The 20,843-nt window shown below is 37.8% G+C and overlaps 1 protein-coding gene and 1 pseudogene across 3 annotated transcripts; one reads left to right on the forward strand and one right to left on the reverse strand.

Moving 5' to 3' along the window:
- Positions 1 to 2,511: 2,511 nt before the first annotated feature.
- On the forward strand, positions 2,512 to 16,483 carry LOC127428073 (ras-related protein rab7-like). Of its 3 annotated transcripts, none has more exons than XR_007895019.1 (7): positions 2,512 to 2,810; positions 10,838 to 10,900; positions 12,031 to 12,157; positions 13,433 to 13,651; positions 14,851 to 14,979; positions 15,106 to 15,952; positions 16,161 to 16,483. XR_007895019.1 is itself a non-coding variant. In XM_051676137.1 (7 exons), exons 3-7 carry the CDS (start codon positions 10,848 to 10,850, stop codon positions 15,199 to 15,201), a joined length of 624 nt encoding a protein of 207 aa, XP_051532097.1. In that variant the 5' UTR covers positions 2,512 to 2,810; positions 5,076 to 5,186; positions 10,838 to 10,847; the 3' UTR covers positions 15,202 to 16,483. The 3 variants fall into 3 exon arrangements, 2 of the variants coding, with proteins under 2 accessions (XP_051532097.1, XP_051532095.1); XM_051676137.1 differs by adding an exon at positions 5,076 to 5,186 and having other exon boundaries at positions 15,106 to 16,483; XM_051676135.1 differs by having other exon boundaries at positions 15,106 to 16,483.
- On the reverse strand, positions 15,996 to 20,452 carry LOC127428072 (abasic site processing protein HMCES-like; annotated as a pseudogene).
- Positions 20,453 to 20,843: the final 391 nt, after the last annotated feature.

Below are 20,843 nucleotides of genomic sequence, written 5' to 3' on the forward strand. Positions count from 1 at the left end.
GGTTTATGGGTTGCTTTCCACTTGTATCTGTGTGTAAATTGATATACAGTTTTGTTCAAATTGTCTGAAGTGTTGTTATTAAATCCCCGTCCTTGTTATTCCTAATTCCAGTTAATGCATGATCAACTGTATGCTTAAGCTACTAAATGTAAATAACTGACCCGTAAAAAAATAAAAAATAAAATAAAAAAAATTCACTACAGACCTACAGTTTGTAAAAGTAGCCTACTTCAGGTCTGTGCAGGTGATGCACAAAGAACTGATGTTGAGAACTGAAGAAAGTTTATTTTTCAAAACGAGTTAGTATATTGCATTAAATGATCAGAATAAGTTATCAGAAATTGTTTAAATGAATATAACGAACTCACATAACGAAACGTAAAACCAATTACAGCCTGGAGAGGGCGATATTACTCCACCTGGGGTGCCAATTTAAAGAAAATATGGCCTTGTATAATTAAGCGGATACCATTTACATTCACTTAGGGATTCCCTCAGGTGCTATTGTTATCAATTTCAATTGTTCATATAAATATAACTCATTTTACCACATCCTCTACGGTTTTAGCAATAAATGCTTTGACAGTTATTAATAATAAAAAATGTATAACATTTCTTATTTGCTAAAATTAGAACTTTCCTGACCCACGACTTATAAAAAATATATTTATTTTATTTCTTTGATTATTTATCTTATTACATTTTTGTATTTTATTTATTTATTATTTTACCTGTACGTCTAGTCTTTATGACTCAGTAATTGTATCCGTGTAATTTTGTACATCTTACTAAACATTTAGTTTAGTAAGATGTACAGTATCTTACCCCATAGGGGGGCACCCCTATGACGTGTCACGTGACTTCATTCACTTTCATGCGCATTTTTCAAATTGATGGAAGAAAAGTTTGGAGCAATATCTTACACGGCCAATTATATGTACTTTTTAATTATGAACCGATCCAAAATCATGCGTTATTAATAGGGTATTCAAATACCAAATTCACTATTCTGTTATTCTGCACGTGTTTAGAGGTCTTAGTCCTCTGAGTCCGACGGTAGGCCTACCCGACAAATCTACAGGTTTTGGGCCAGGTTTGGGTCAGTTTTTCACGTAGGCTATAGGGCGAGTTACGGGCTGTTCGCACGTTCATCGAAGCCATGTAAACAAGCACTGGACAGACGTCTTTGATCGTTGTGTCACAACTCACTGTAAAGTTTAAAATAACTTTAATATTTATAAACGCATCTCAACACACCTGTGTTGTTTTACAATTCGTTATGCAGAACTGCTGACTTTTTTTAGACACTGTTAACTTAAAAAAATAATTTCAATATTTATTAACGCATCTCGAGACACCTGTGTTCTGTTTCATCATTTGTTGCGCTGGTGTCACACATCGACATTTTGATGAAGTTCAGGTTGCAAAGAGGACTTTGTGACTGTTACGCATGATTCCAGAATTACGCATTTTCCATTTATTAAGAATAGGCATACTATGTTGCAGACAGGGTGACAGAGATTATTTTTGTTCGACTTTAATGTGATTTTATCATTTAAAGATCATATTGTGCTATTTATGCTCATAGCTCAGTGTGCACTTTATTCCCTGCTAATCTGAGTTTGTGTTTGACGCATTCATGACAATAAACTTTCTTTATTCCCGAGTCCGACTCCCGAAAAATAAAAATAACCGTTCGTGAACTCTCGCAGTTAACCAAATAGTATTACAAAAGGTTACCGTGCACATATTTATGGTATTAAGGCACATTTCGCTTCATCATTAAACATTAAATGCATGCAGGAATAAACATTTTAAAGCCCTCTAATTCTGTCGCTTATTTGAATTTAAACCATCAGCTTTGTACACAGCCAGGGTAAACTGCACTTTATCTTTGGAGGCGTTTTGTAAATCTGACGCTGTTTTCTGTAGTCCTTCAAATAAACGCGCTGCACCTGTGAGACTCAGATTCCCTGAGCGCGCACTCGAGTGCATGTGCACGCGCTGCTGTCGTACAGCCTACATTCGGCCGAACAAATGGTATTTCACATAAGGCTGACATTTACGTGACATGTATAATAGATATCTCAAAATAAATAAATAATTGATTTAGAGCTCTGGGCCCTTTGGGTTTAGAGGCCCCTGGGCACATGAAAAACAAAAATAAATATATAAAGTTTTGCCCCAGCACCGTCGCCTTTGGATTGCTCACTGGGGTTTGTATAGCAAACAGCTGCTTTTTCATGAAAACTGATGCAAATAGGCTTACGCCTGAATTGAATTTAAAATGTTTCCGAGAAAAAAAAAAAGGCACACGAACTGCTACAAACTCATTGAAAAGTAAATATTTTCTTATATAATAATTTTATATTTACTAATTTATTTGGCTTTGGTACAATGACAATATATATGATAACATCGTGCAACTGTTTATACATTTGGGGGTCCTTGGCAGCAAAAAGTTTGAAAAAATGCGTGATGACATCATCTGCGTGATGACATCGCTGGCTGTCATCAGGGTTGTTTTGGAGGAAGTCAAAGCAGATCCCGAAACAGAAAGAGAAAAAAGCCGTCAGAGGGGCAATAGCGGTAACAACAACCGTATCGTTATCTAATATTCTGTATTACTTCATCCATACATTAGAATAAGCGATATAGTCTTCCGTAGGCGAAAGGGGCTGAAGTTAGTTTTTAGTTTTTGTCATAATCACCAGGCTTGTAGAAGGGCACGGTAGCGTTGTAGCTCTCAAGCGACATTACTAGCACAAATCCAGATTGATATTCGCCAGAACTTCTGCTATATTAACCAGGTGAGTTATAAAGTCAAGCTTTATGATTGTACATTTTAAATCCAGACACTGGTCGTTGATTTGTAAAACTAGATGATGTATTTGACTTTGGTGATGCTCTATAATATAACTGACGTTAGCAAACGAGCTGGTCGACAGCTCATTTATTATGCTGAAAAAAGATGTGAGAGGCTATGATGCTCTCAGTTATGTTTTCCTATTTATATGGTGAAAATCTGGTGAAAAGCATTCATTTAAACGCTCTAAAATTGTGATCCGTCTGCATTCAGGCCCTGAATGATCATATGTTTCGAGTTTCATCAGATCAATGTCTTGAGCTAACAGACTATGCAATAGGACATTAAAAAATGCCACTAACTTAATAACAATCGACCAGATATGGATTTCAGGGCGCTGATTGGCTTTCATATCAAATCAGCTGATTGCACAACAAGCAGCCGCATCAAACACTCAGTTTCTGCCCGAATGTTTACAGCACACTTGAAACAGGAGTGAAGTATTGCGAAAGAAGCGAATGACTATGAGTATAAAGGCTCCATAATAACAAAATAAGCCGAGCACTCTTATTTCAGATTCAGAAGTAACGTAGACTTTTATGTTATGAAATGCGTTGCTGACTATAGTTCACATTCACTAAGGGAAAATGTTGTGTACCATGTGATCCGACTTTACCGAGTGTCATGGGTTCTAGATTAAATATGGAGTCCAAAAACTGTTGGCAGTAGCAGTCGTGGGCTGAAAACCTAGTGAGATGCCTACAGAGACAGCGACTGTGTCTCATACTACCATACTATTACTATTTCAGCAGCATATAGTGTCTCATATATGATATATCTCATAGAAAGTCAATTTCTGTAAAGCATCATATCTTAAACTTGGCTACAAAAAGAGCTATTGAAAATGTTTCACCTTTATTGCCCTGGAAATAAGATGGAATGTGGCATTAAAATAGTGACATGATTTTCAGCTAAATTTGTAAAGTAAAACAGTTATGAGGCACAAAACGATTTATGAAACAACAAAAATGGAAAAGGTAATGAACAAATAGTAAAACATTGTTTTGGCCAGCAAATATTGTAACTGATAAGCTACAATATTAAATATAAGTTTATGACATTTAAAACACATGACAACTTGCCCCAATATAAATGTGGCAACATGCAAACCTGACTTTGTCCTTAGAAAACATTTAAACCTTTCAGTAAAAATGCCTTCATAACATAGTTGACCCTTGCCATAATGTATGCCAGTATGGTTTGTTTATGTTCGCTTGTTTATTCAAGAGCTGTAGCAAACAATGTGATTGTGAAAATGTACTTTGGATGGTAACGTTCTCAAAAATGATTTTAATTAAGAGGGTTTTGAACCCCATGTTTGAAACCAACACACAAATCACGCAGCATGCAATGCAGAATACTCAGATGGCTTGGTACACTTGCCAAAATGTGCAATATATAACCAGATCACACTACGCAAGATACTTTATCCCATAACACTGTTTGATCGACTTGAACCAGGAGCAATATGAATTTTCCAACGTCTCTTTTTTTTTTTTTTCGTTATTTGATAGGACTGACAAAGGTTCAGACACTTTTACACAAAATTAAATTCAAATGCACAATAACCATTTTTAGTTCCAAAGAAATAACTGGATGCCTGTCACTGAATTAAATAAACAACATGAGTTCATGTGACAGCAGTGTAGCATAGTGTTGAGTTAAGTTGTAAGCTGCTATACAATTCCATTTCAAATTTGCTGGCATCATAGGTATGTGCAGCAATTTGGAGCTTCTTTCAGTCACATACAAAAAAAATTCTGTCTTGGTAGGCAGCTCACTAGTAGTAGTAGTAGGCAAGACAGCCATACTGCCATGAAAATCATAAAGTCGCTTAAAGATTGTAGCCATCATACTGAATTTATGTGTGCCTGCCTGCTTTTAAGGTTGAAATCAGAGAGGATGTTTTATGTTGCGAACCAGGATACAGTAAATGTTTGAAGACTTTTGTGTTATTTTAACTGAATATGCTCCAATTTTGTCTCATAACTCACAGCTGTCTTCCAGTATCTGGATTGTCTTCACAAAACAGCAGTTAAACAAGTTGGGATCTGACCCTAGCTTTTTGTAGTCTTGATTATAAAACATAATTTATTATACATTTGTTATGTTCTTGTATTAGTGATGTAATGTGGGGTGAACGAAGGAAAGACATCAACAGTTTTTCTTTACTCTTGTCTTTTTGCTTTGTTTTCCTATCTTGCCACAGGCTTACTTCAGTTTATTAGTGATTGCCGCCATTCTTGATGGTTGCATAATATTTGTTGAAACAATGTGAGGAACTGCGTTTGTCGAGAGAAAGTAAAAGCAAGTGTTCCAGGTTGGTGACTTTCAGTTATGATGTTCATCCTATCTGAGTATTGTGTGGAGGGGCTCTTCAGCTCACTTGTGAAGCTCTCTGCAGCTGTGGATCCTCAAGCATGTTACTAGCAGAAAGGAACGTTCTTTTCTGGAAATAAAATGCTAGATCAATTCTTAACCACTCTTCAAGCTTTGGTAGTTTTTGTGACCCTGATTTTAGAGTAAACTATTTTAAATGAAAATCAAGCAGTTTATCATTTAGTCCTTGAGGGTCGTTTCATATGATGTGCTTAGTAGGAGCCTGAAGATCTTCTATCCAACTATGCCTATTTTGAAATTGTGCATAAGAAATCCTGAATGGAAATGCTTGATATGTGAAGAGCCTTGTTTTTTGACCATTTGTGCACATCATATGTAATGAGTGTGTGATAGCTTGAAGTGACTGGCCCAACAAAAGGTGCGACCTAGGAACATAATTCTTCGAACATAGCCCTTGACTTTCGGAAGTGTTTAACCCACAGCTGGTCCTTAAAGTGGGTCCTCGCTATCCGTCAGAACAGTTGAGAGCGGGCGCTCCCAGGAAATCGGAGGCTAGCAGCATATGGGCTTCACAGCTATTTCAGCCCCAATATTATACTTATTCTGTGTTGTCTCCTGGCAGCATTTCAATAAAACGTGGTACAGTTGCCCCAATCCTGCAAATAAAACTCTCCCCGATGCAAGGAGACCATTCAGCTGCTCCATTATGACAAGGCAGCTCCCTCAAGATAATGCACATGACATAGTGGATAGAAATGTGCAACGATTCGTATTTTCTTCAGTCGAGTTTTTAGAAATGCGCTTAAAAAATGCGTTTCGACATTTAGATGGAAACTCAGCTAATTAGCATTTGGCTTGGGTATGGCTGTTGGCTTTTGATATTCATGCAAGTTTTGGTGTGGAAGAAGCAATTTGGGAGGTTTGAGACTGTTGAGGATGTTGCTAGAGGTTTTATTATTTAGCTTAGGAAATTTTGTGCCGCAGTTTAAGGGGGAAAAGTGACCTTACATTAAGCGCTAACAAAAAAGTACTATGGTACTACCATGTTTTTTTGGAGATATATCATGGTGTTCTTTGAAGTACCTTGTACAGCTGGGTGTCAATACAGATTTCCTGATTTGATTAGATTCCGATTCACAAGCTCTCGATTCGATTCCAATTTCGATACGATTTGATTAGATTCTGATTTATTTAGGTATATTTCAGTTATAATATCCATTTTTCTTGCATTCTCTCAGCTAATGTTGTAAATTGCAGGGAACCTTCTAACTTTGTACATTATGAAAATATAAATTTTAAACTTAACAACAGGGCCCAAACTATGCAGTTAATTTGCTATTTATTTAACAGATACAGTAATCAACACAACTGAACTGAAGTAAACTTTAAAGTAAACGTAAAAGATCGATCTCAGGAATTTAAGAATCACTGTCGGGTTTGCTCGAATGAAGATCGTGATTAATCGGAAAAACAATATTTTTAAACAGCTGTAGTACTTTGGTATATGAAATATATCCATGTACGATGATACCACTACAGTTATTTTAATTTTTTTTGTGGGGGAAGCTAGATTTAAATTAAAGCCTGAATAACGTAACATAAAAAAAATAAAATACAAAAAAAAAAACTCTGATTTATCAAGATATGTAAGCTAGCTTTAAAAGCTGCAAAGCATTTATTTTGTCCTCCCCCAAAACTTACATTTGGATCCCAATGTTCTTCTGACATTCTCAAGGCTAAATCAAGGCAGAAGAAGCATATTCTAAAGTAAACCTAATCCCCAAGCCAACAGACAGAGGCTTCACTGCTAAATGAAAGGCTAATTGCATAATCCACCCTACAATTGATTTTATCTGCCTGATTTTAGCCTATTAGTTGCTGTTACATAATATATGGAAATTAGCAGCTAAAAGGTATACTAATGGATCTGTAGTGTATAGACCTATTTTCAGATGGTCTCTATTTAAAACCACTTTAACTGCTTGCACCTATGATCGTACTATAGGACAAATAACCAACATGCGACCCCCAGTGAGTAGAAAGCAGCAATGATCTTTGCACTCTGAGGTAGTGAGGGTTCGTGTTATCTGTACATAATGTCTTATTGTTTAGCTATGAGCAGTTTCTTTAGACATTTTTCCCCCCAAAATGAATGTTTACATTTGGGTTCTGTCGCCAGCCTAAATATATTGTTTTGCACTCTCATGTTAAGTCTTCAGACTGATAGATTGTACACACAGTCAAGTGAACTTTCTTTCCGCATTGTCTGACAATTCTCCAGGAGTAAATTTGTAACTTCAGTCTTATAATTTTGTATATAGCTGTGCTTGTCTTTCAGCTGTTGCGTTACCAAAGCCTAGGTGCCCAAAATCAGGCTTCAAAGTTCTCAGAATTTCAGATGAAGACACAATGCTTGCATAGAATGTGTGTTTGATTTGCTCACCCTCATCATGTAAAGAGTCTTATCGACTTATGAACAAAGCCATTTTTTAGATAATAATAAAACAAATAAAAAACATTCAGCCCTATGAAACTATGCCATGTTTAAGTTGTGATGTCATAATGTTTTGCAAGGTACATGACAATGCTAGGCCCTTGTTTTTTTTTGTTTTTTTTGTTTTTTTTTGTCTTTTTTTTTAGCCATGATTGTCTTCATGAAGACCTTGCCATTCTCCATTTCATATTTCTGGCATTACCAGTATTAGTTAGGTACCACACCATGCTTTCAGTGTTGTGTCATCGCCCAACAAATAGCTCCATAAAGTGTGAATTGGGACCTCCCAGTAATTTTCAGTTTTGATAGTTTGCAACCCATTTTACTTCCATGATGTGATGTATTACTAAGTAAACAGGGTAAGACTTGATTTTATCAATTGGGAATTGATTGGAGCTTGAAAAGTGGTCTCGACTGGTGGCATGACAGGAGAGTAGTGTTGGGTTCGAGTCCACCTTTGTCCATTCTGAGTCAAGTCCGAGTCTTTAAACAATCGAGTATGAGCCGTGACCGAGTCCAAAAGGGGCTGAGTCAGACTCAAGACCGAGTCCATAACAGGCCGAGTCCGAATTAATCTGAAAATTGTAAACGTAAACTCAATATCAATATTTTAAGCTTATTTTAACCTTCACAACTAAGAAAAACAATTTGTCAATATATAAATGTTACAAAATCTTGACAAAAACAAACATAGACTAAAGTAAGTGAAACTTGTATTAGTCATTACAACCTGGGTTATTAATGTTTTGAATTTTAAATTAGTTTTTATTTCTTCTACATTTTCAATATGTCCTTTCAATTTATCTAAAATTATCCCTATCTAAAGAAATAATAGTCTATACTGGGAGTCTCTATCTGCCAACTGGTTTGGGAAAACACATACAAATGAGTCAACACAGTAGTAATTAGTACTTGCTGAGAAGTTACATCTCATGATTTGACTGCAAATGTTACATCCAAAAACACAGGAAAAGCCCACTGCTAATATTAGGGCCATTTAACACAGACATAGTTAATTAGCAGAAAACAGTTCTGCGTGCTGCTAGTGCACCTAAACTCCTGATGCGTCTGTGTGTGTCTAGCAGCAGCTGACACCGAAGATGAAAAATATTTTATATTTGCTTGAGCAGCAGCCACGGTAGTCTACAATCATTATGAAATCTTTAAATATCAACCAAAGAATTTCACTGAGGTCTTCTTTAACCACAAAAAAAAACAAAACAAAAAAAAACATGAAAAATAATAATATTGAGTTAAATTTAACAGAATTGTCCTTCAAAAGTTTCAGAGATATAAGCTAAAAAAAAAAAACGTTAAAATAAAAATTTAATAACCAACTAAATTCAAACCGTTATGTGAAGTAGCTTCATACACAAACTCTGCCATTGAATAATGCATGCTTTGAATGCTGTGAAAATAATAAATCAATAATAATAAGGTGCTGTTTATCTGTTTAGAGTTGCTGTCTGCTTCAGCAATAAAGATTTTTTTTTGAATTCTTAAAAAGTTGCACAGTTAATTCATCAAGCTATTATGGACCATTTCAGAAGCCTACATGTGTGGATACATTATTTCTAAAAATACTTTAAGTTCTTAACCACGATGAAACCGCAATGCAAGCACCTTGGTTGCACAAATGGCATGTGCAATTTTACCAATTGTCAGGTCCCGTGCCGTGCGAAACTGCCTTGTTTCTAGTACATTGGCTACATACCTGTCTTTATGTTTTCGTCGTGCCAGCCACCTCCGTAATCGATGTTAAACAGTAGTCTCCGTAGTAACATTTAAGCGTATTGGTTGACTGATGAGTGTAACTGTGCGCGTGCATATGTGTGTATGTGTGTGTTTGCTTAACAAGGTGAAACAAACTCTGGCTACATCTACAACTTAAGGGGGTACTACAGCTGCATGCAGAAAGAGATGTTCATTTATTTCTGTTTCGTTATTTTATTTTTTTTATTGCATCACAAAGGCCATGGACTCGGCTGGACTCGGAAAAAAAACCAGAGTCCCAAAGGCTCGAGTCAGAGTAAAAATGCATCCAAGTCCGTGACAAGTCCATTAAAATTCGAGTACCCCAACTCTACAGGAGAGGTTAAGAAATCTGAGGACTTGGTGATGTTATCCGGGAAGGAGAGTCTTTTCAGAGGTGGAGCAGTTATTCCATTGTGATGAAAGAGTATGCAGACAAATAATATTTTTCTTTGAAATAATGTTGTAACAGGGTTAAAATGGGAAAGGAGGAGGCGGGAACCAGCTGAACAGTCAAAGAAATATTTAAAGAAACAAAAAGACACAAACATAAACACACACACGACAGCTGTGTGTGGCTCTCTCTCTCTCGAACTGCCGCATCCCACTGCACTTATTCTTCTCCTTGGCTGATTAGCCCGATTGGGCTACGCACGCCCGGCCCCGCCCTCCTCCTCATCACTAATGTGCACCAATGAAACGTAAACAAAAACACATGTGTATTAAGAATAGAGTTGCCAACTGTCCTATATTAGTCGGGACGTCTTGTATTCTGGCCGAAATGAAGATGTCCTGACTCCTGACCGTGTTTAAGTGCTCAGTGCTCAAATGTCCCATTTGATTAAGAATGTAAAAAGGGTCAGCGCTGTCAGCTTAATTTACTTCCAGAGTATTAAGTAATGATCCATCCCCTATGTTCTCTCTCTTTCAATTTCCGGACATGGGTATACCCCTGCATCTCAGCAGATGGGCCTTCATTGATTTAAAAGGCTAAAAAGTCCTTCATGAATGATATGTTCCAGCCATCTTCTTAAAAATGGAAGTCTGTATGTTTAACAGTAGGCGTGCGCATGTCGTCTGTGAGAGTGTGTTCCTCGTGACTTTGGTAGTAAGAGTGCATATGACCAATTTGAGGTGCAAGCAGAATCATGGGTTTTTTCATCCAAACAAAAAGGGCTTTTATAACACCCTTTAGAGTGTGCAAGTGAAATGAAATGTGCAATTGTGGGTTTAGCATGTAGTAATTTGATGAAGTTTGTGCCCTGGGTCCCTGCCCTTAAATTAGGCCTATGTGAGTACAGAGGGTCTGCTTTCACTTCTTTTTTTATTCAAATGAGCGGTGCTGTTAAAACCCTTGCTTCATGCTATGCTTTCTCCTCCCACAGCTGTGACACTATGACATCAAGGAAGAAAGTTCTACTAAAGGTGATCATCCTTGGAGACTCTGGGTGAGTTTCCACATTTCAAAATTAGATATAGGGCTAGATAAAGAGCATTCTGTTTAATAGATCAGTACCCCGTCCCCCTCCTCTATTTTACCTCAATGGTTGTCATTTAAGCCTTAAAATGTGTTATTTGGAAATATGTTAAACCTAAGTGATAACATATATTGACCAAAATGTCCAAAGAGCCACAAACTGATGGTAAATTAAAGTGGCAGAAACTACATTAATCTACGTACATTGCATTCATGTCATGTTGGAAATACCATAATTTAAACTCCGAGAATGTACTCAAAGCTTTTTACATCGTCTGACTCAGAAATTATTAATTTCTATACCAACATTCATAATCCCAAAATAATCTCTGATTTTGCTGTTGATGTATGCATATTTTATGTCTTTTTGTCATATTTTTAAATAAAAAGTTTTAATTTGTTGGGAACTCGAATTAGGATCATTTCGACCTGCCATGAACGCAGCAAGTCTACACCAATCAAAATAAACACTCTTATTGATGGAACATAAATGAAAACATAGTTAATAAAGCCGCTTTTTAAGTAAATCTAATGTTATCAGTGTTATTGATTTTACACTATTAATTGAAATAAACAGTTTGAACAAACTGATTGGTATGAAAAATGAAACCGCATTAATTGGAGTTTAGCCCGGGGAGTCATACAACACAATCATTTAGATGTAAATTATGGGTAAAGAAAAATGTGAACAGTGCTAGAAATTCCACTTGCACCCTATTACACTTTACTAATGCACAGTTTGACTAACAATATAAGCATATACTGTATCTTAAGAAAGTTTACTATTATTATATGTATGAAACACTAGACATATAAAAGCCATGTCATGTCAACCACCCAAATACAAATCGACAAAATATTCAGTTTGTAGTCATATATTTACTCGCATTGTGTTATGAGCTTTCCGGATTGGAACTCAGCAGGGTGAAAATGGGAGAGTTTGTGGGTGGGAGAGAAATGCTCAAGAAAATAGTGTCAGTTTGACTTTTTATTTCACTATATCCACATTACAGCCATCTCCTCGGCTTCTACCTGAAGTGTGGATTTGCATCAGTGATTACCAATTTGGTTGGTATCATTATTCTTTGTTTGTCTCAACAGGGTTGGAAAGACATCTCTGATGAATCAGTATGTGAATAAAAAGTTCAGTAATCAGTATAAAGCCACTATAGGAGCAGATTTTCTGACAAAAGAAGTGATGGTTGACGATCGACTCGTCACAATGCAGGTACAGAGGGTATTTTACAGGCAAATATTTACTGAAAAGCACATAACACTTTGAAAATGAAAGCATCTAAAACATTTTTTTATTTCCTGCATGCCAGTGTGTTTTTGGAAAATATGCACCTTACCTGACATTTCATTCAGCTGAGTTTAGACTTTAAGGGGTCATATTATGAGGAATCAAATTGTGCTTGATCCTTTAAAACAGAAGAGTACATTGTGTGAAGAAAACATAAATAACTTTCAAAACTTCATCCCCAGTCCAAAAAAGACTTGAAACTAAGCTGGGAAAAACAGCTTGTTCTGAAAATATTGGGTTTTCAGGCTGTGTAGCACCTGCGACTCTGCATATCCATCTGAAGGATCCCCAAAAAAATTTTGTTTTTAAAAAACTAGTGGCTTAAGTATATTTTTTTTAAACAAGGACCCTGATAATTTCAGTAGAAAAGGGGGTCACACTAGGCTTTGAGCACGCAAATTATTATTATTATTATTTATTTTTTTTTATTTTTTTTGGAAAATACAACGGACCAGGATATGATGTCATATTGATGGCTTTGAAATTTGTATCCATTGAATTGAGTCAAGAGGTCAGTGTAAGACATTTTGATCTTCTATTGGTTACGCGTCCTCTCGTCTTCCAGATTCGCAGTTCAGAGTTCACCAAGCTTAAACTTCTGTATGCAGCATTGTTCGAAATTTCTTCGCATGAGCTTGTGTTTCCGGTCTCCCGCTTTCGGATGCGTTTGAATGGGAGTGAATGGAGCACAAAGTGTAGTGTGACCGCCCCTTAATTGTAACTGTTTGTGCAGCACATTAGCTCGGATTGTTTTATTAAAATGCCACAATGTAATGCAGGCTTTCCAAAGACCCTGTAGTGGACTCGATAGTTAGCCCGCAGCTTGCGGAAAAGCGCTGCTGCTCATTTCACATGCGAAGGGGGCATTTCTAAAGGGTGCTGCAGCAGCCAAAAATGGAACATCTATTTCTAAGGGTCATAGAGAGTGTGGGCAGTGGTCATGAATGGTCTTACATTATAAACCTAGTGGACCTCAGGGGAAAAACAATTGCTGTTTAAAATGTCTGATATGCCTCCTTAAAAAAATACTTAATAATAATGTATAAATCTTTTCTCACATTTTAAACAAGTTTTCTTATAGTTCCAACTACATAGTAAATATTTCAATTCAGCCTGACAAAATCATATATGAATGCTGAATTGCTGTTAACGTAAAAACAGAATTAACTTGCCAACACATTGTTTTGTTGTTATATACAGATATGGGACACAGCAGGTCAAGAGAGGTTCCAGTCTTTGGGCGTGGCATTTTACCGCGGTGCAGACTGTTGTGTGCTTGTGTTCGATGTCACTGCCCCCAACACTTTCAAAACACTGGACAGCTGGAGGGACGAGTTCTTGATCCAGGCCAGCCCACGTGACCCAGAGAACTTCCCCTTTGTGGTGCTGGGCAACAAAATTGACCTAGAGAATAGGCAGGTGTGTGAAGTGCCATTCCTGTAGGCAAATGAGTTTGTAAAGTGTATTTACACTCTCTAACCAATTTATTAGGTACACCTACTTATTAATGCGATTATAATCGTGTGGCAGCAGTGCATTGCATACAATCATGCAGATACGGGTCAGGACCTTCAGTTAATGTTCACATCAACCATCAGAATGGGAAAAAAATTTGATCTCAGTGATTTCGTCCGTGGCATGATTTTTGGTGCCAGAGGGGCTGGTTTGAGTATTTCTGTAACTGCTGATCTCCTGAGATTTGCACGCACAACAATGTCTAGAGTCTACTCAGAATGGTGCCAAAAACCAAAAACATCCAGTTAGCAGCAGTTCTGCGGATGGAAATGCCTTGTTGATGAGAGAGGTCAACGGAGAATGGCCAGACTGTTTGAGCTGACAGAAAGGCTAAGGTAACACAGATTACCCCTCTGTACAATTGTAGTGAGCAGAATAGCATCTCAGAATGCACAACATGTCAAACCTTGATGCAAATGGGCTATAACAGTAGAAGACCATGTCGGATTCCACTTCTGTCAGCCAAGAACCAAAAATCATGCCACAGTCGAAATCACTGAGATCACAATTTTTCCCCACACTCATGGTTGATGTGAACATTAACTGAAGGTCCTGACCTGTATCTGCACAATTTTATGCATTACACTGCTGCCACACTATTGGCTGAATAGATAAACGCACAAATAGGTAGGTGTACAGGTGTACTTAATAAAGTGGTCGGTGAGTGTATATCTGTGAAGATTTATAGTCAATCAGGTCGTTACAGAGTGTCAGTCGAGAGAAATGGTATTTTATCCTTTGAAGTCACGTATATAACCAGGTGTAGTAACTGAATTTTACCAGACAAGAGTGTTTTGAACATATAGAAGTGAGAATAGAATATTTAAAGATCATTTTACATTCTAAGAGGCCATTCATAGACTAAGGGAGTTAATGTAGGATCACCGATACCCTATCTTTTGCAACGGTCAAACACGTCCATCTACCGTGAGTTTACATGGAAAAATAATTCCATAACGGCGCCACCTTAACAATACAAACTAGTTCATTTAAAACACATTCATGTACTAACAGTGGCCACAACCCTTTTCACTGCTTTTGTAGCTCTGTACCTTCAACACATTTTCATTACAGATTTTTTTTCCACACAATCTCACCCTCAGGTAGCAACCAAGCGAGCACAGGCTTGGTGTCAGAGTAAGAATAACATCCCATACTTTGAGACCAGTGCAAAAGAGGCCATCAACGTTGAGCAGGCTTTCCAGACCATTGCACGTAATGCACTCAAACAGGTACATGCACTGTATACTAATATAAATATCCCGAAAATATATTTTTAAGTACGTTTTATACTTTGAGTCATGATGTAGAGGATGCTAACTGTGCTCGTTCTTTTTTTTTTTTTTTTTTTTTTGAAGGAAACCGAAGTGGAGTTATACAATGAGTTTCCTGAGCCAATTAAACTAGACCGGAATGATAGAGCCAAGCCATCAGCAGAGACTTGTAGCTGCTGAGGACCTCCAGGGGGGTGCTACGTTCACCTTCAGCCTCTCTGGCTTTGTCTCTGCCTCACTCCCTTTCTCTCTTTTGCGTTTCTGTCTCTCTCATTTTCTTTCTTCACCCTTTACTCTATAATCACTGGCCTTTGTCAACGAGCAGACTTCCTCTTCATGATCCTACACAGTTTGCATTCACAGTCATAGACACAACACACACCCACAAATGTTGAAGAGGCTAAACCTGATGCCCAAAGTAAATAAGAAACATTTTTCGTACACAATCCCGACATCATCTACTGGTTCTGCAAAAGCAGTTCACCCATGTACAAGTCCTACTGAAACTTTTCACCCGCCATTTTCAACTGCTTCATCATTCTGCTTGAAATAAACTGGCGACCTGGCAAAAAGCATGCGACATGCTCTATTTGCATCTCTATGTCATTAACACAAAATGCCCCTCCTGTTGCAACAATTAACCATCATTCTAGCTTTGTCCCAAAGCACTGGAGTCTAATACTGCCCCCCACTATTACATCTGAGAACTGCAGCCAGTTAATCCATTGTACACCTGGTTGTTGTCCTCCTGTTAATCAATAAGAGAGGGGGGGTATTGTCAGTTGTATGATAGGGGATGGGGAATGTAGATATTCTTTTGAATATCTCTCATTACAATTCGTACTATCATGACATTAAATATGTCTATATTGTCTTTTTCTCTAATCGTCATGTCAGCATGACCGTATCACCGTGAGTCTGCCATGAACAAGTAGTGACATAGGCCAGTGGTTCCCAACCCTGTTCCTGGAGGCCCCCAACACTACACATTTTGGATATCTCCCTAATCAAACACACCTGATTCAACTCATCAGCTCATTAGTGGAGACTCCCAAGACCTGAATTGGGTGTGTCAGAAAAGGGAGATATACTAAATGTATAAATATATATATGCAGTGTTGGGGGGCCTCCAGGAACAGGGTTGGGAACCACTGGGGTAGGCCATCTCTTGTCTGTCTCTTTGTTTTTTTTTTTGTTGTTTTTTTTTTGCCCTAACTCTACCAGTAATGGTAGAGAAGTTAAGTGCTTGGTATCACTCAGATCTTTTTCTGTCTGTTTGTTCTTTATTATTATTATTGTTATAATTATTATCTGCATTGCATATATAAATAAACACAACTAGACAATAATGGAGGAAAACTGAATTTTGACATTTAATGAAACAAAATGCACAGCATATTCATTGTTCAAGATAAATGTATTTCAAAGTAATAATGGAATTAAAATTAAGTTGTTGAATACAGCTGTTGTACACTGCATGTTTGCTTTGGATCTTCAGACTAACATTTATTCAATACTTATGTGTTATCAACTGGAACAATTTTAAATGAACCATGTATCAAACGTATCCATGAATTGTAAACATTTATTTGCATCATAAATCATGAAAGGAAGGAAAAAGACCAAATGCACACTAGTAACAACACACTTAATACTTTGAAAACAAGTGCAGAACTGTTTTAGCCAACATTGCAAGGCATGTCAAAGTTTAGTCTAGATTTGACTCCATTCTTATGCCGTTTTTAAGATGACTCTTCATCCATTGGGTGTATCGTCTTATACTAGTTACTGGTCACCAGCTCTGATCATTACACTTCTCTTTGGTTGAAGAGAAAGCTCATTCCAGTCTGTGTGAATGGACACTGGCAGTGCACTGTAATGTTTCTTTCTCTATTATAAAGTTCTTGGTTTCTTACTGGAACCTGTTCCTGGCAGCCATTGCTGGAGAGGCCAAGATGGTTTTGTCTGCTTCTCAGATACAAGCTTTTCTTCTGGTGCTTTAAATGCAGCATCTTCATCAGGATCCTTCCTCTTAGTGGGTGAGGCGGTCTTCAGCCAGCTTATAATTTTACTACTGGCTGAAGGATGAGGGGTTTGGACAGGGAAGGTATGAGGCTAGCATTTTGTCTATTAAGGTATGATCCATATGAATGCTTTTATAAAGAGTTGTGACTATGATAAAGATTTTGGCATCATTACATCTATAAAAACTAGTAACGGTCATTAAGGTTGTACATTTAGAAATCTAGCACACCCTTTCCATCCTTATCACTAAGAGCTACTGAGCAAAACTATAAGTCCAAACCAAACAGGTATAAGACATGCCAGTACTTGTAGGAATATTCTGGGTTCAATTCAAGTTACCCTCCAAATATTGGCCCCATTCACTTACATTGTAAATGCCTTACTGAACCTTGAGTCAAAATAATTTTTTGTGGTTATCAACATTATGCCACAAATGCTGTCGATTGAGCCGAACTTGTATTGAAACCAAAATATTCCTTTAAGGTCCAGCACCCTCTACGGGTTGTATTCACTACTGTTCCAAACCAATGTTTCTTCACCTTTTTAACTGTGGGATCTACAGGCTGTAGACACTCTGGAGAATTTATTATGTGAATTGTTGACCAATGATGAGATGGGGTGAAAGGTCAGGGAGGACTTTGGATGAAGCAACTTCAAGGCTTCTAGTGATTTCACTTTTCCAAAATCCAACCACTGTCTTACCTCATCCTCTCCATCCAGTACAGCAGGCGTCCTGTTACAAAACACAGTGACTCAAACAAGCAAGCACAACAAACTTTGGCTAACTGTATGAAACTGACATTGCTACATGAAAATTTGATGATTCGTCATATTAATGTACTGAACCTGTCGTGGATGCTTTGAATGTTTGGTGAGGCATCTACAGTAATGACTGTGTACAGTGCCTCTCCACCACTTGGAGGACTCCAGCAGTCAAACAGCCGTGCCATTGTCAGCAGACACCACCCTGTCCAGTCACTGTCTTCTTGATCATTCTGTAGGGAGATATTGAGGAATGAACAAAAGAAAAACTGATAAGTTAGACTGGCAAGGGTGAACAATGCATTTCCATCTTATGACAATTAAAAACCATCACTTAGCCAACCTCTCCTTGGTCCAGTCTTTGCTCACTCCTCTCCTGTGTGCTTTGTTGACTGGGCAATTTTCCTTCTTGGCTTTGTGGGAAGTAAAAGAAGAAAGGCTGTTTCTCCTTGAGTCGTCGCATTCATAGAAGCCATCAGTTAGAACAACACAGTGCTGCCTTTCAGAAGAGGATTCTGTAAGACAGACGCATTTAAACATTCTGGTTAGTGTTTGGGATTGACAATCATATTTACTAACAGGTGTGACTCTCAGACCTCGTCTACACCTGGTATTGAAGGGATAGTACACCAAAAAATTAAAATTCTCACATCATTTACTCACCCCCATGCCATTCCAAATGTGTATGACTTCCTTTCTTCTGTTGACAAATAAATGAAGATTTTAAAAAAAATACTGTATCTCAGCTCTGTTGGTCCATTCAATACAAGTGAATGGTGACCTGACCTTTGAACCTCCAAAAATCCACATAAAAGTATTCCATAAAATGCCAGTGGTTTAATCGATATCTTCAGAAGCAATATGAGTGTGGATGAAAAACAGATCAATATTTAAGTCCTTTTTCATTATAAATCTACTCTTGTGAAAAGTGGAGATTTATGGTACCCACATCTTTCATATAGCTTCTGTAGATATGAATTTAACTACTGGAGTCTTATGATTCCTTTTATGTGGCTTTTATGTGATTTTTGGAGCTTCAAAGGTTTGGTCACCATTCACTTGTATTGTGAGGACCAACAGAGCTGAGATATTCTTCTAAAAATCTTTGTTTGTGTTTGCACAAGAAAGTAAGTCATACACATCTGGGATGGCATGAGGGTGAGTAAATGAGAATTTTCATTTTTGAGTGAACTATACCTTTAAGATGTGTTTCGGGTGATCCGATCACAAGCGGTCAGCCCTAAATACAGGTCGAATGAGGTCAAAAAACGAAAAACCACATATAAAGGGAGACAAAACACACGTGACCACATCACATTTGAGATGTAAACGCTATCCATCCTGAATGTGTCTCAGACAGCAGTGAAGCAACACCCCTCACCTGTCAATTAACCACTGCGATAAAACAAGAGTTTAAACTTTGCTGGCTACGAGCGGCTTTAAAAGGAAAAACTGTCCGATCGGAAAAATCTGCAATATATACATACATACGGAAGCATGAGAACTTCACGGATCTTCTTCAGTGTGTCTGATTTCAACATGCAGGACTGATGGCAAGCACACAAATCTGAAGCTCAGGTTAATACAAGAAATCCACAAAAATAATGGATAATTCTGCTCGAAATTTTGTGTTTGTGCTCGGATTAAATTTCAGCGAGCCATTGTTTTTTTGCTTTATTTGTCTTTTCTGACTTTGTTGCGCTTTGATATCATGCAGTAACACAGTAACATAGTGATTGATGTATGTCGTCATGAAATCAGAGACTGTCCCCTCCAATCCAAACAAAAGTGGTCACAGGAGATGCATTTAAGCGATCAGGTATAAACAGTGATTTGTTTCACCTGACCACATGTGATCGTGACTCATCTTAATACCAGTTGTAAACAGGGTCTCAAATTATCCTGTACAACATACTGCACAGGTGACAGCAGAATAATGTCGGTATGGACAGTTAACCAAAGTCAAAGATACCGACAGTAAATGTCAGTGCTTTGCATTGAGTCATTAATAATTAACATTTTATTCTAGCCTCTATGACATTTCGGCTCCTGCTGCTTTCATCCTCTAAGATATGTGGTGGTTGAAAACTTCCCATTTTAACCTTGTATGCCTTCTTATTATATTGGAATCTGTTACATAATCGAACTGTGTATGAACAAACATACTTTGAACTCCAAACAGGACTGACAGCCGTATTCTGCTTTTATGTGAATGTGGTCTATGCATATCTGGACACTGGACATTTGTACCTTGTATGACTTTTTTTCTAGGAGGCATTCACTGTGGCAATTAGAGGTGCTGTACCGCATCTTGTTGGGGTCATTTTCCTTAAACCATGCCAGGAATACACACTCATCTACAGGGGCATCCTATGGAAAAACAAATAACTAAATTAAATAATTGTTCTCCAGTGGCAAAGCATGCATGTTTTGACAAAATGACTCGTTTTCGTGCCTTGTTGAAGTGTCTGTTGGACAGCAGAACGGGGCTGAAGGACTGAATACTCTTGTTGTATGAAGGTCTGTATTTGTCAGTGTCTCCATCCTTCCACCAGGATCGGTGACACTGTCCTCTTCAGTTTCCATACAGAGGCACGCAACTGATCTCTTCCAGCTCGAGAGTGTATGCCGTTCTCCCGCACATGCTGGCACGCCAAATCTGCATGACGTCACCACACATTAGCCAATAGCCATCAAAACTGACGAAGTGACAATCAGTTTAAAAATACTCTAATGAGGGGCCTGGGTAGCTCAGCATGTAAAGACACTAACTGCCACACCTGGAGTCACAAGTTCAAATCTAGGGTGTGCTGAGTGACTCCATTCAGGCTTCCTAAGCAACCAATTGCTCCGGTTGCTAGGGTGGGTAGAGTCACATTGGGACAAGACACTCAACAACTAGTGTCAAAGGCAAACTAACTATATCTGTCTGGTCATTCAAATGGGAGTAAACATTTCCTCACTTTACATTTAGTTATCGAAATAAATTTGCTGCACACATGCAAATTTGACCTCGAACCATATTAGAAAACTTA

This window comes from Myxocyprinus asiaticus, chromosome 37, assembly GCF_019703515.2.
Source record: "Myxocyprinus asiaticus isolate MX2 ecotype Aquarium Trade chromosome 37, UBuf_Myxa_2, whole genome shotgun sequence".
Taxonomy (NCBI): domain Eukaryota; kingdom Metazoa; phylum Chordata; class Actinopteri; order Cypriniformes; family Catostomidae; genus Myxocyprinus; species Myxocyprinus asiaticus.